This window comes from Cervus elaphus, chromosome 8 (genome assembly GCF_910594005.1).
Source record: "Cervus elaphus chromosome 8, mCerEla1.1, whole genome shotgun sequence".
NCBI lineage: Eukaryota > Metazoa > Chordata > Mammalia > Artiodactyla > Cervidae > Cervus > Cervus elaphus.
The window spans coordinates 33,099,955-33,114,767 of NC_057822.1; the positions used below are offsets into that span (position 1 = coordinate 33,099,955).

Genomic DNA, 14,813 nt, shown 5'->3' on the forward strand with positions numbered 1-14,813 from the left:
GGGGCATAATAGAATGGAACAGGCTAGAGAGCTCTTCAAGAAAATTAGAGATATCAAGGGAACATTCCATACAAGTTGCTAGTGCTAAGTCATTTCAGTTGTGCCCAGTGGACCATAGCCTGCCAGGCTCCTCTGTCTACGGGATTCTCCCACAGAATCCTGGACTGGCAAGAATACTGGACTGGGTTGCCATTCCTTCTCCAGAAGATCCTCCTGAGCCAGGTCTCCAGCACTGCAAGCAGATTCTTTACTCTCTGAGCTACTAGGGAAGCCCTGTTTCATGCAAAGATGGACACAAAAAAGAACAGAAATGGCATGGACCTAACAGAAGCAGAGGATATTAAGAGGCAGCAAGAATACACAGAAGAACTATACAGAAAAAGATCTTAATGACCCAGATATCCACGATGGTGTGATCACACACCAAGGGCCAGACATCCTGGACTGCAGGGTTAAGTGGGCCTTTGGAAGCATCACTACAAACAAAGCTAGTGGAGGTGATGGAATTCTAGCTGACCTATTTCATATCCTAAAAGATGATGCTGTGAAAGTGCTTCACTCAATATGCTAGCAAAATTGGAAAACTCAGCAGTGGCCACAGGAAGGAAAAGGTCAGTTTTCATTTCAATCCCTAAGAAAGACAACGCCAAAGAATGCTCAAACTACTGCACAATTGCACTCATCTCACATGCGAGCAAAGTATTGCTCAAAATCCTCCAAGCTAGGCTTCAGTAGTACATGAACCAAGAATTTTCATACATAAAAGCTTGATTTAGAAAAGGCAAAGGAACCAGAAATCAAATTGATAGTGAAGGACAGCAGGAGACAGTGAAGAACTGGTGTGCTACAGTCCATGGGGTCGCAGAGAATAGGACATGACTTACAGACTGAACAACAACAAAAAATGTTCATATCTTTAACTTTCTAAAGATGTGGTGGTTTCTAAACCACCACCACCATAAACTTCTTGAGAGGATGGGCTTCCCTCATGGCTCAGTTGGTAAATCATCTGCCTGCAATGCAGGAGACCTGGGTTCAATTCCTGGGTCAGGAAGATCCCCTGTAGAAGGAAATGGCAACCCACTCCAGTATTCTTGCTTAGAGAATCCCATGGACAGAGGAGCCTGGCAGGCTACAATCGATGAGATCACAAGAGTCAGACATGACTTAGTGAATAAACAACCACCATGTTTAACTTTTCACATGTCTGATCACCACTCAAAGCCTCTAAAGTAGTCATTTCTTTTTCCAGTAGTCATGTATGGATGTGAGAGTTGGACTATAAAGAAAGCTGAGCACTGAAGAATTGATGCTTTTGAACTGTGGTGTTGGAGAAGACTCTTGAGAGTCCGTTGGACTGCAAGGAGATCCAACCAGTTCATCCTAAAGGAAATCAGTCCTGAATATTCACTGGAAGAACTGATGCCGAAGCTGAAGCTCCAATACTTTGGTCACCTGATGCAAAGAACCAACTCGTTGGAAAAGACCCTGATGCTGGGAAAGATTGAAGGTGGGAGAAGAAGATGACAGAAGATGAGATGGTTGGATGGTATCACTGACGTGATGGACATGAGTTTGAGTAGGTTCCGGGACTTGGTGAGGGACAGGGAAGCCTGGTGTGCTGCAGTCCATGGAGTGGCAAAGAGTCGGACACGACTGAGTGACTGAACTGAACTGAAAGTAGTAATTTCTTTCTCTTATCTGCGACTTATGCGACTGCAAGACATTCAATTAGTTGCATAATGATTCTCACTTCTTTTAGAGTAAAATATATTTCACAGATAGAGGGAAATTGTGTTATAATGTATAGTTATCTTCACAAAAACTAACCTGTTGACTATTTTAGTAACCCATTGTTTGGTTTACAGAGGGAAGAAAAATGGCTTTTCTCCAGTATTCAGGAAAATTGTTTCCATATTGTACAGAAAATAGTTTAAACCATAAGAATTAACTTTTAGAGTATAATCTCATATGTTATAGAAAAATATAGAGAAATTAACATGACATATCAGGATAAGTGAGGTGAAAGTGAAAGTCGTTCAGTCGTGTTTGATTCTTTGTGGCCCCACAGACTATACAGTCCACAGAATTCTCTAAGGCAGAATACTGGTGTGGTTAGCCTTTTCCTTCTCCAGGGGATCTTTCTAACCCAAGGATCGAACCCAGGTATCCCACATTGAAAGTCACAGTCGTGTCTGACTCTTTGTGACCCCATGGACTGTAGCCCACCAGGCTCCTCCATCCATGGAATTTTCTAGGCAAGAGTACTAGAGTGGGTGGCCATTTCCTTCTCCAGGGGATCTTCCCGACCCAGGGATTGAACCAAGGTCTCCTGCATTGCAGGCAGACACTTCACCATCTGAGCCACCAGGGAATCCCTGGTGGGATTTCTGCATTGAAGGCAGATTCTTTACCAGCTAAGCCATAAGGGACGCCCAAGAATACTGGAGTGGGTAGCCTATCCCTTCTTCAGGTGATCTTCCAGACCCAGGAATTGAACTGGGGTCCCCTGCATTGCAGGTGGATTCTTTACCAACTGAGCTATCTAGATACTAAACTGGCTTGAAAAGTAAAGTTATACAACTGTCTAAGGAAGTCCATGGGGTCGCGAAGAGTCGGACATGACTGAGCTGCTTCACTTTCACTTTTTACTTTCATGCACTGGAGAAGGAAATGGCAACCCACTCCAGTGTTCTGGCCTGGAGAATCTCAGGGACGGGGGAGCCTGGTGGGCTGGCATCTATGGGGTTGCACAGAGTCGGACATGACTGAAGCGACTTAGCAACAGCAGCAGCAGCAAGGAAGATTAACCCAGTTTATAACAGCAAGTTTATGGAAAAAATATTCAGTGTCTCACAGAATGGACTACTGGAGAACAGTCTAGGAGGAAGCTAAGGTTTTCCATGGAGATCAGCTTTAGAAGGGTGGGAGTAATCATTGAAAAAGGAGCAGTGCAGTAGGTAGTTTAAAGGTGATTTTGAAAGTCCCCCATAATCTCCTCCTTAATCCCTCAATTTAAGTAAATTTGCTCTTCCAATGAAGAAACTTTAAGATAAGCTTGTTAGGCACTTTTCAATCAGATTTTTAACCCCTAAGTCTCCCCTTCCCACCTAACCCCAGTATAAAAATTCAGAACTTGCCAACTAATGTGAAAAAGGCATCAGTGGGAGCTTGGGAGACACTGATAGGAGAGGATCAAAGATGATAAATGACATATTTTTGAACTGACTCTTTTAATAGATTGTAGACACTATTAAAAGAAAATTTTAAAATGAAGAAATTAGCTTATTTATGAAATAAGATGATTTGTGAATTAAGTCATGTTAATTTTGAGGCAATGGTAGCATCTCAAGATGGAAATTATAAATAGCTAAATTATTGGTGTGCAGCTAAGTATGGCAATATGTAGCTTTGAAAGTCATCAGCAAAGATGTTATATTTGAAAATACATTATGGAATTACGTTTTAGAACCCAGCAAAAAACCTGGGGCCCATCTTAGTACATCCATGTTAAATAGTAAATGTCAATGAGAAACTACAACAATCCAAGGTAACAGGACCACTAAATCCTCAGACCATTGAGTATTAAAGATATGGGTCGTCCATCTTCTTCCCCAAGAGACCTTCCCAACCCAGTGATCAAGCCCACATCTCCTGCTTGGCAGGCGAATTCTTTATCACTGAGTCTCCTGGGAAGTCCTCAGCTCACCACATAAAGAACTCCAGTGGGTACTGGTCAAGCCAAGCATAAACCCTGAATGAGAACGTTAAAAAAAAAAAAAAAAAAAGGAAGAAGTATATCAAGTACATGTTATGACCAGAAATAGACTGTTTAGCTATGAATATTTTCTTAATATATATTAATTAGTGAGTTTTTTCTAATCCCTCCCTTAGTATTACGTGTTGCAAGTTCCTTCCTCCATGCCCTGCATCCTTTCCATCTCTAGCCCCTACTAGACAGCCTCTTACTTCACACTCTTCCTACCTGCTGGACCCAGTTCCTCGATTCTGATAATAATGTTCTTCTCCCACTGTGTCCCCAACATAGGAGAATGCCCTGCCATTGTCAATCTTTGAGCTGTCTGCTTCTTCCCTAGATGACATCTTAGATCTTCTGTAACCTATATAACCAAATCCATGTATTATAGTTATTTTGTTCAAAATGATCTAGTTTTTTTTTCTGACTTACCAAAATGATACCCTGATTTTTCCTGAATGAAAAGGCAAAACATGGGAAAAATTCATTAAGTAACTGCTTTTAAAATTGCAAAAGCAAATAAAACATTCCTCCTAGCCTATTTTTCTTCACTTTTATACAGAGGATACATGATAAAGCTTTTACATGTAGACTAAGGGCCAAGAATCGATCCCTAATGAAAGGAGGGAAACTGCCTTGAGAGATACACATTTATCTGTTGGGACTGAAGAGAAAAGCAAAGCTTGGGCTAACTTTAGAGCACCCCTGCCCCCAACACACACACCAGACCTGGCATCCTACCATAGAGAGAACAGTAGGATTGGGCGGGGGTAGGGGGGGAGCAGTTGACAGGTAATAGGACAGGAAAGGCAGCCTCACTAAAATATACCAAAGTGCTTTAACCTCAAAGTTCCAAAATTTCTCTATTTATTTGGCTACTGTTGGAGCAATGGCCCGGCCAGCCTTCCTGCCTGCTCTGCTTCAACATCCCTGAATGTCACCCACTTATAGACAGCCCACAGTCAGCTGTCACACATCCTTAAACACAGAAGGAACTCATTCAAGCTTGGAATTTTGATTATGACACAGAGCTCAATATCTTTAGCTACTAACCTGAAACAATCATTTCTAAGTATGAATTACTATGTGAAAAAGAATGCCTAAGCCACATTAGAAAAGGAAAATGTTTCTTGATGAAAACCACCACTGTCACACCCCAAATCCTTAGCTCTAATTTTTTTTAAAAATTATTGTGAGTGCTATATTTGCTCCCTGACTTAATAACCTCTATGGAGATATATAAAGATTATCCAAACAAGAAGAAGCACGACTTACTGACAGCAATGGAGTCACCTATCGCCCCATTTGGAAGAGACTCAAACTACACACAGGAGGAGACATGGGAAAGCTCTCTGGTGACAAAAGTGGAGGGTCAGTCTTGATGGGACCTTGAAGGCATTGGGAAGCTGGAGGTGGGCTAAATAAAAGAAGGGATTCTCCCCCAAATACCAAAAATTTAAAAATTAATATTGATAATGAAGAACAATGAAACACTAGTCTAAACGTCACAAAAAGGTGATTATCAAAGCCTTAGTATAACCTATCAATAAAAGTATTTAGTTCATGTTTTATTCAAATATTACCTATGACACTAGATTCCAAGGAATACCTTTGAGGAAAAAAAAACATTAGAGATATTAGCTAAGTGGTTATTTGAATTCATAGAAAAAAATCTGTTGTTCTTATAGCATTACTACTAGGAGAAAGTTATTATATTTGTAAATGTTTTCATTCTTAAATGTCAGATACTTTAGAACTCACAGGTAACAACGACTTTATAAAAACATTCAATAACTCAGCTAAAACTTTATGCAATTTTCATGAAAAGAAACTAAACCCTTCATGGGTTTTATGTAATTTTCTTTCTTCCTCATTTTTGATCTCTTTTTCTACCAGACATTTTTAATACCATTTTTCTGTAATCACTGCAGAAGATTTGAACTATCAGCCTGATTGCACAGCAAAGGCACTAAGATATAACGAGGTTCTTAAATGGGGCATTAATTCTTTCCATTCGGCTTTTTTAAAAGACTGATGAAAGTTTGAAGTTTTGGTATGAGAAAATAAATAAGGGATGACTTGATATATTTCTCTGGACAAAGAAAAATGAGCAAAAATGGCCGTGATTAAGTTCGAAAACATGGCAGAGTGAGCCACTGAGCCATCTCCACCACTAATACATGTGTGTCCCTCAAGTACCACTAATATTCAAGAACCTCCATTTTCCATCTAGAGTCCAAGTAGTTTGGAATTCATAATCTCTAAATTCATTTTGCAATAAAATAATGATACAATATGAGTCCATGAATCTGAATATCTGAGAGTTAAGTATGGATCAATGGAAACAAAAATACCATACCTTTGTATTAACTTTCGTCTTTGCTTTACATTTGCTTTGTTCTCTGGCTTCACGAAGACCTTTTTGAGTAGGACCTTCTGGTGCATTTTCCTTTTCATAAGTAGGAACAACTGTAAGATAATACAATTTACTCTTAATGTTTATGCTGTTGGTCTGTAAGAAGTAGTATAACCAAAAAAGAAAGCCAAATTCATTACACATGTATTTTTTGAAATATTAAAAGAATAATATTAAACCATAACAAAATGTTGTAAGTGAAGTTTCAAATTCATTTCCCAAAAATGCAGGGTGGTAATGCTGCAAGGTTAGTGAATTGGCTTGGCGAGCCAGCTGAAGAGCATGTAAGCCTATCTCCAATTCAATTATATCTAATTCCTGCTTTCATGAAGATCCTCTATGACCCACCTCCCAGAATATTGGAAATAAAAGCAAAACTAAACAAATGGGACCTAATGAAACTTAAAAGCTTTTGCACTACAAAGGAAACTATAAGTAAGGTGAAAAGACAGCCCTCAGATTGGGAGAAAAGAATAGCAAATGAAGAAACAGACAAAGGATTAATCTCAAAAATATACAAGCAACTCCTGAAGCTCAATTCCAGAAAAATAAATGACCCAATCAAAAAATGGGCCAAAGAACTAAACAGACATTTCTCCAAAGAAGACATACAGATGGCTAACAAACACATGAAAAGATGCTCAACATCACTCATTATTAGAGAAATGCAAATCAAAACCACAATGAGGTACCATTACACACCAGTCAGGATGGCTGCTATCCAAAAGTCTACAAGCAATAAATGCTGGAGAGGGTGTGGAGAAAAGGGAACCCTCTTACACTGTTGGTGGGAATGCAAACTAGTACAGCCACTATGGAGAACAGTGTGGAGATTTCTTAAAAAACTGGAAATAGAACTGCCATATGACCCAGCAATCCCACTTCTGGGCATACACACCAAGGAAACCAGATCTGAAAGAGACACGTGCACCCCAATGTTCATCGCAGCACTGTTTATAATAGCCAGGACATGGAAGCAACCTAGATGCCCATCAGCAGATGAATGGATAAGGAAGCTGTGGTACATATACACCATGGAATTTTACTCAGCCGTTAAAAAGAATTCATTTGAATCAGTCCTAATGAGATGGATGAAACTGGAGCCCATTATACAGAGTGAAGTAAGCCAGAAAGATAAAGAACATTACAGCATACTAACACATATATATGAAATTTAGAAAGATGGTAACGATAACCCTATATGCAAAACAGAAAAAGAGACACAGAAATACAGAACAGACTTTTGAACTCTGTGGGAGAATGTGAGGGTGGGATATTTCAAAAGAACAGCATGTATACTATCTATGGTGAAACAGATCACCAGCCCAGGTGGGATGCATGAGACAAGTGCTCGGGTCTGGTGCACTGGGAAGACCCAGAGGAATCGGGTGGAGAGGGAGGTGGGAGGGGGGATCAGGATGGGGAATACATGTAAATCTATGGCTGATTCGTATGACAAAACCCACTGAAATGTTGTGAAGTAATTAGCCTCCAACTAATTAAAAAAAAAAAAAAAAGAGATTTCATGTGTTTATAAACAAAACTGAAGGGGGTCAAAGGAGAGAATTATAAGCAATAACAAAAAATTTCCAAGTGGACCTGGATAATAGAGATTTTTTAAATGAAAATTGTATTAATAATATATCCTCTATGCTTCACAATGTTGAGAAAAACAGAAAACCAGGGTAACATTTCAAAACAGTTGTAATATTTGTGTCTAAACTCTCCTGGACATAAGGAGCAGTCCTAAGGAATCATTTGAGGTGAAAAGAAAAGTGATAGGAAAACTCTGTTTCTTTTTCACATCTTTTCATATACATATACATGTTTAGGTATACATAATTCCCTCCTGTATTTCTAAACAACCAGCTGATTTCAAATAATTATACGGTTATAATCATTAACTCTTAAAAGACTAAATGTTCTAATTTATAACATAAATCTATGACAGAGAAAAGATGATGAACACAAAAATATCTCGAAGGATTCTTTGCCACAGTTCTGAAATAATTCTGATGTTATAAAGGTGAGGAAGCACACGCTAGCTAGCATTTAGTTTCTTTCCTGATCCAATTTTTCCTACGCAGTGCCAGTTTCAAAGAAGAAAACCATCAAAATAACCCCCACAATAACATAAAAGCCAAATGTTGCATAAGTTAGTACTACATAAAAGTACTTTAAAAACTTCAAACACTAGGGTATCCGGACTGTGTCTTCCCTCAATGGTGCTACAAGTTAGGGCCCCACAGAATCTGTGAGTCAAAATGTGGAGGAAAGACAACAATTACAGCTCGTTTAGATTAGAGAAAAACTTTCACTTCAAATTCTCTTTTATAGCATTTTCCTCATCCACGACCAAGAGTGAAAGTCTGGTGTTGATGATGATTTAAATGATGATTTAAAATAATAATAGCTAGCATTTATGCTCCATTGATGTTTTACTATCTAACAGCTACTTGTCTAAATAGCATATATGTTATTTCATGACATCCTGGCAATAATGCTGTGTAGTTCACTATCTTTTGTTCCCTTTTACATACAAGGAGAATGTGTACAGCAATATCTACAGGGAAGAAAGGAGAAAGCAATACAGAGATCCAGGATTCCAGTGGATAACTCTAGGAATATGAGCAGATCTCATGTAGAATGCAAAACATTACTAAACACCAATTTGCAAGAAATAAAATAAAAAGCAAGACACAAACAGCAAAATGATAAGGATAAATGAAAGTAAAACGACAAAAAGTGCTTCGTTTACAAGTATATGCAGTTGTTCCACAAGCAAAATGAAATTAGAAGAATTTATACTTCAATAATATTTTAGGAAAAAATTCAACATTTGCAACCAAAACATGAGAATATACATTGCATAATGTATGTGTAATGGAAAGAAAAATAATACTTCTTAATCATTTCTCTATGTACCAATAACAACATGATTTCCACTATCAGATAACTATCACTTTTATTTATACAAAGATTTATTGAACAAATGAGAGGCTCTCAAAGAGCTGACTCATTTGAAAAGACCCTGATGCTGGGAAAGATTGAGGGCAGGAGGAGAAGGGGATGGCAGAGGATGAGATGGTTGGATGGCATCACCGACTCAATGGACATGGGTTGGTGTCCATCACCAACTCTGGTAGTTGGTGATGGACAGGGAGGCCTGGTGTGCTGCAGTTCATGGGGTCGCAAAGAGTCGGACATGACTGAGCGACTGAACTGAACTGAACTTTTCAAAATGCCACAAAATGCTTCTTAATGTTTAGTAATATCCTAGCAAAGGCCATTTCCCCATAAGAGCATCCTTATATTTATCATCTGATATTTGTTAATGAAAAGGCCTACAGTACTGACTGCTGCCATGCCAGTTTTCACTTGGCACAAGCATCATCTTAAGGAAGGTACAATTCCTTAGGAGAAATAAAGTAAAACTCAAATAAACATATTTTAACTTATAGAAATTGTAGTTATTGTACTCCCAGTGCTAAATTTCACCCATTCGACCACTTCTTCACGTATGTGCACATTTAACCCAGTGTTAACTAACTGAACATTCAGACCCCTGGTTAAATGTCAGATATGCATGAATATATTCATTTAACAAATATGTAAGTACCTATATTATATCAGTCCCTATCTCCAATGTAGATTAAACACAGCTGAAAAGAAAATTATTTAACTGAAAAAATATCATGACGAAAGCATCCATAATTTATCCCAGGAAGAAAAACAGAAAATATCCAAGAGATTAGGAAGCTCAAATGAGATCAAAGTATACAAATATTAGAATGAAAAAAAAGGTAATAGAGATAAAGGGAAAGAGCTATATTTTAAATGATAACAGTATCTATCTAAACTAGACTATTTACTACACATAGTCATAAGAAACTGACATCCTGTAGTGCAATTCTGAGCAACAAAAAATACCCGACCCAAAAAGCAATTATTTAAGCTAAAACCTTTTCTCTACTAAATATGACATCTGTTTGTGATGCACTTAAGTCAGTTCGTGAATGATTTCCGATTTCTAAATATTTTTCTTGAATATATAGATTCCTACCACAAATTATAAGAAATCATAAAATGTATGTATCTTTGCAGCCTCATGTGAAATCAAAGAAATATTAGCTAACACAAACATAATAAAAAAAAAAGCATATGAAAAACTTTTTGAGATTATGTAATTTGCACAAAAAGTTATATCTCATAATATGTCATACAAAGGCTTTCTGTGTAGTTTATTGTAAATATTAGATACACAATACTTCCCATTACAACAAAGAAAACTGTAACATAACTATCACTTCAAATATCTAGTTGATAATAATCATTATATCATAGTTTCTCTTATGAATATTTCTATTATATGTACCATACAAGAGCAAACATAGAATTATAAATGCTTTTCAGGTGAGAAACTTAACTACTAAAGTATTAATAACATTCTCTCTAGGTGTAAGCAATTATGGATAATTTTTCCAATTTGTTATCATTTAAAATTCTTCCATAATAAACACATCATGTTGTCAAAAAAATATGGTAAATTTAAAATTCTTTGATAACTACTCCAAGTGAGTCCAGGTTTTCACTTATTCCTTGAATTCAGATTAAATAACAAAGTAAACAGCAATAAAGTCATTGCTTCCTAAATTAATTTAATATAAAGAATTTCTACTGCCATACAAATTTCTGCCAAAATAAATGAAAAATAGATGAATTACAGATAGATAAAATATTTTAATACTTAAACTAATATGAGAAAATGAAGAGGGAAAGAGTTAAATATATGAAAATAATTGTGAAAGACAGCAAGATTTATGAAGAACCAGCAGGTAATCAATAAACCAACTTCTCAAAAAAGTTGACTAAGTAGGGTTCCAGTTGATCAGCCAATCTAAGTGATAACACTCTGAGATCACATAGCCAAATGCTGAAATCACTCAAGAAGCTTAGGAAAAGGAAATGCGAATCCTTTATAAAAATAGACTCTGCATGTTTATAAGGAGCACAAAATTATTCAGTACATAATTTAAGGAATTACTTTTATTCAGGTAATTGAGACCTACTCAACTTAAATAATACATGCTTTCTTCATTTGAGTTTGAATTTATTTTGATCAAAAGTCACTTCAAAATACAGATAAAAATGTAATTATAAAATTGATCTTCAAAGTAACTTATAAGTGTCAGTCTAGAAAACCATGAATTCATTTCTGAATTAGATTAAATATCAGGAGATAATTTCATAAAGGAGTTATCTATAACCACCAGTTTGTTTTAACAGTTGTCAAGGATAAATAAATAAAATCACAAACTAGTAATTAGAATGTAACATTTAGAGGTTAACTGATATAAGCATCAATTTAATGTACAATTCCTCAACCTTTAAGCCTTCTTCTATTATTTTTCACAATCATTAGTTAATCATTAGTTATTTTGAGAGTTAAGAGTTCCTGAGATTTTGGTATTTAAATCATCATACTTATATTTGATTGTGTTCTTTCTGAAATGAAATATTTTTTGCTGTATGCTCTACTAGGAAACAAGCCTTTTCCAAATGCAAATATCTGAGCCCAGGTGAAAAAAAGCCAGCTACGTGGAAGCCACCAGCTACATCCTCCCAGATAGTGATAAGGAGCTGGGGGATGTGAAAGGTGGCCACCTACCACAACCACCATCTCTTACAGTAAACAAGGAAATAAGAAGTGAACAATAAAGAAAGCAGAACTGGCCACAGATAGCTAGATGCATATGAAGGAAATGATTGTAGCAAGCCCAGACACTTCCATTTTCCAAAAAGTTTGTTGTTGTTGTTCAGTTGCTCATTCATATCAAACTCTGCAACCCCATGGACTGCAGCACACCAGGCTTTCTAGTTCTTCATCATCTCCTAGAGCTTGCTCAATCTCAGGTCCACTGAACCAGTGATGTCATTCAACCATCTCATCCTCTGTCATCCCCTTCTACACCTGCCTGCAATCTTTCCGAGCATCAGGGTTTGTCTAATGAGTCCGCTCTTCAGAGCAGGTGGCCCAAGAATTGGAGCTTCAGCTTCACCATCAGTCCTTCCATTGTATATTCAGGATTGATTTCCTTTAGGATTGACTGGTTTGATCTCCTTGAGTCCAAGGACTCTCAAGGGTCTTTTCCAACATCACATTGGAAAGCATCAATTCCTCAGCACTGAGCCTTCTTTATGGCCCAATTCTCAAATCCTCACATACTTACTAAAAACCAAAGCTTTGACTATCTGGAACTTTGTCTGGCAAATTAATGTCTCTGCTTGTTGGTACACTGTCTAGGTTTGTCACAGCTTTCCTTCCAAGGAGCAATATCATGGCTGCAGACACCATCCGCAGTGATTTCAGAATTCAAGAAAATAAAGTCTGTCACTCTTTGCAATGTTTCCCCATCTATTTGCCATGAAGTGATGGGAACGGATGCCCTGATCTTCGTTTTTTAAATGTTGAGTTTTAAGCCAGCTTTTTACTGTCCTCTTTCACTTTAATCAAGAAGCTCTTTAGTTCTTTGCTTTCTGCCATAAGGGTGGTGTCATCTGCATATCTGAGGTTATTGATATTTCTCCCAGCAATCTTGATTCTAGCTTGTTCTTCGTTCAGCCCAGCATTTCTCATGATGTACTCTGCATATAAGTTAAATAAGCAGAGTGACAATATATAGCCTTGACATACTCCTTTCACAATGTGGAATCAGTCTGTTGTTCCAAATTGGAAGTGCTCAAACAGATGACAAGAATGAACATCGACATTCTAGGAATCAGCGAACTAAGATGAACTGGAATGGGTGAATTTAACTCAGAAGACCATTATATCTACGACTGGGGGCAAGTATCCCTTAGAAGAAATGGAGTAGCCATCATAGTCAACAACAGAGTCCAAAATGCAGTACTTGGATACAATCTCAAAAATGACAGAATGATCTCTGTTCATTTCCAAAGCAAACCATTCAATATCACAGTAAACCAGGTCTATACCCCTACCAATAACGCTAAAGAAGCTGAAGTTGAACAGTTCTATGAAGATCTATAAGACCTTCTAGAACTAACACCCTCAGAAGATATTCTTTTCATTACAGGGGACTGGAATGCAAAAGTAGGAAGTCAAGAAACACCTGGAGTAACAGGCAAATTTGGCCTTGGAGTATACAATGAAGCAGGGCAAAGGCTAATAGAGTTCTGCCAAGAGAACACACTGGTCATAGCAAACACCCTCTTCCAACAACAGAAGAGAAAACTCTACACATGGACATCACCAGATGGTCAACACCGAAATCAGATTGATTATATTCTTTGCAGCCAAAGATGGAGAAGCTCTACACAGTCAGCAAAAACAAGACCAGGAGCTGACTGTGGCTCAGATCATGAACTCCTTATTGCCAAATTCAGACTGAAATTCAACAAAGTGGAGAAGACCACTAGACCATTCAGGTATGACCGAAATCAAATCCCTTATGACTATAGAGTGGAAGTGAGAAATAGATTTAAGGTACTAGATCTGATAGACAGAGAGCCTGATGAACTATGGATGGAGGTTCGTGACATTGTACAGGAGACAGGAATCAAGACCACCCCCGAGAAAAAGAAATGCAAAAAAAGCAAAATAGCTGTCTGAGGAGGCCTTACAAATAGCTGTGAAAAGAAGAGAAGCAAAAGCAAAGGAGAAAAGGAAAGATATACCCATTTGAATGCAGAGGTCCAAAGAATAGCAAGCAGTGATAAGAAAGCCTTCCTCGGTGATCAGTGCAAAGAAATAGAGGAAAACAATGGAATGGGAAAGATTAGAGATCTCTTCAAGAAAACTAGAGATACCAAGGGAACATTTCACGCAAAGATGGACTCAATAAAGAACAGAAATGGCATGGACCTAACAGAAGCAGAAGATATTAAGAAGAGGTGGCAAGAGTACACAGAAGAATTGACAAAAAATATCTTCACGACCCAGGTAATCATGATGGTGTGATCACTCACCTAGAGCCAGACATCCTGAATGTGAAGTCAAGTGGGCCTTAGGAAGCATCTCTATGAACAAAGCTAGTGGAGGTGATGGAATTCCAGTTGAGCTCTTTCAAATCCTGAAAAATGATGCTGTGAAAGTGCTGCACTCAACATGCCAGCAAATTTGGAAACCTCAGCAGTGGCCACAGGACTGGAAAAGGTCAGTTTTCATTCCAATTCCAAAGAAAGGCAATGCAAAAGAATGCTCAAACTACTGCACAATTGCACTCATCTCACACGCTAGTAAAATAATGCTTAAAATTCTCCAAGCCAGGCTTCAGAAATACGTGCACTGTGAACCATGAGCTTCCAGATATTCAAGCTGGTTTTAGAAAAGGCAGAGGAATCAGAGATCAAATTGCTAACATCCGCTGGATCATCGAAAAAGCAAAAAGCAAGAGTTCCAGAAAAACATCTATTTCTGCTTTATTGACTATGCCAAAGGCTTTGACTCTGTGGAACACAATAAACTGTGGAAAATTCTGAAAGAGATGGGAATAGCAGACCACCTGACCTGCTTCTTGAGAAACCTGTATGCAGGTTAGGAAGCAATAGTTAGAACTGGACATGGGCCAACAGACTGGTTCCAAATAGGAAAAGGAGTATGTCAAGACTGGTTCCAAA

The 14,813-nt window shown here is 37.8% G+C and overlaps 1 protein-coding gene across 2 annotated transcripts in view; it reads right to left on the minus strand.

Moving 5' to 3' along the window:
• The window catches only part of SPAG16 (sperm associated antigen 16), a 965,654-nt gene that overhangs the window by 889,312 nt on the left and 61,529 nt on the right, over positions 1–14,813 (minus strand). For both annotated transcript variants that reach the window (XM_043910138.1, XM_043910139.1), the window contains exon 9: positions 6,117–6,226. In XM_043910138.1, the coding sequence (XP_043766073.1) occupies positions 6,117–6,226 (110 nt within the window). The remainder of the gene's footprint in view (positions 1–6,116; positions 6,227–14,813) is intronic.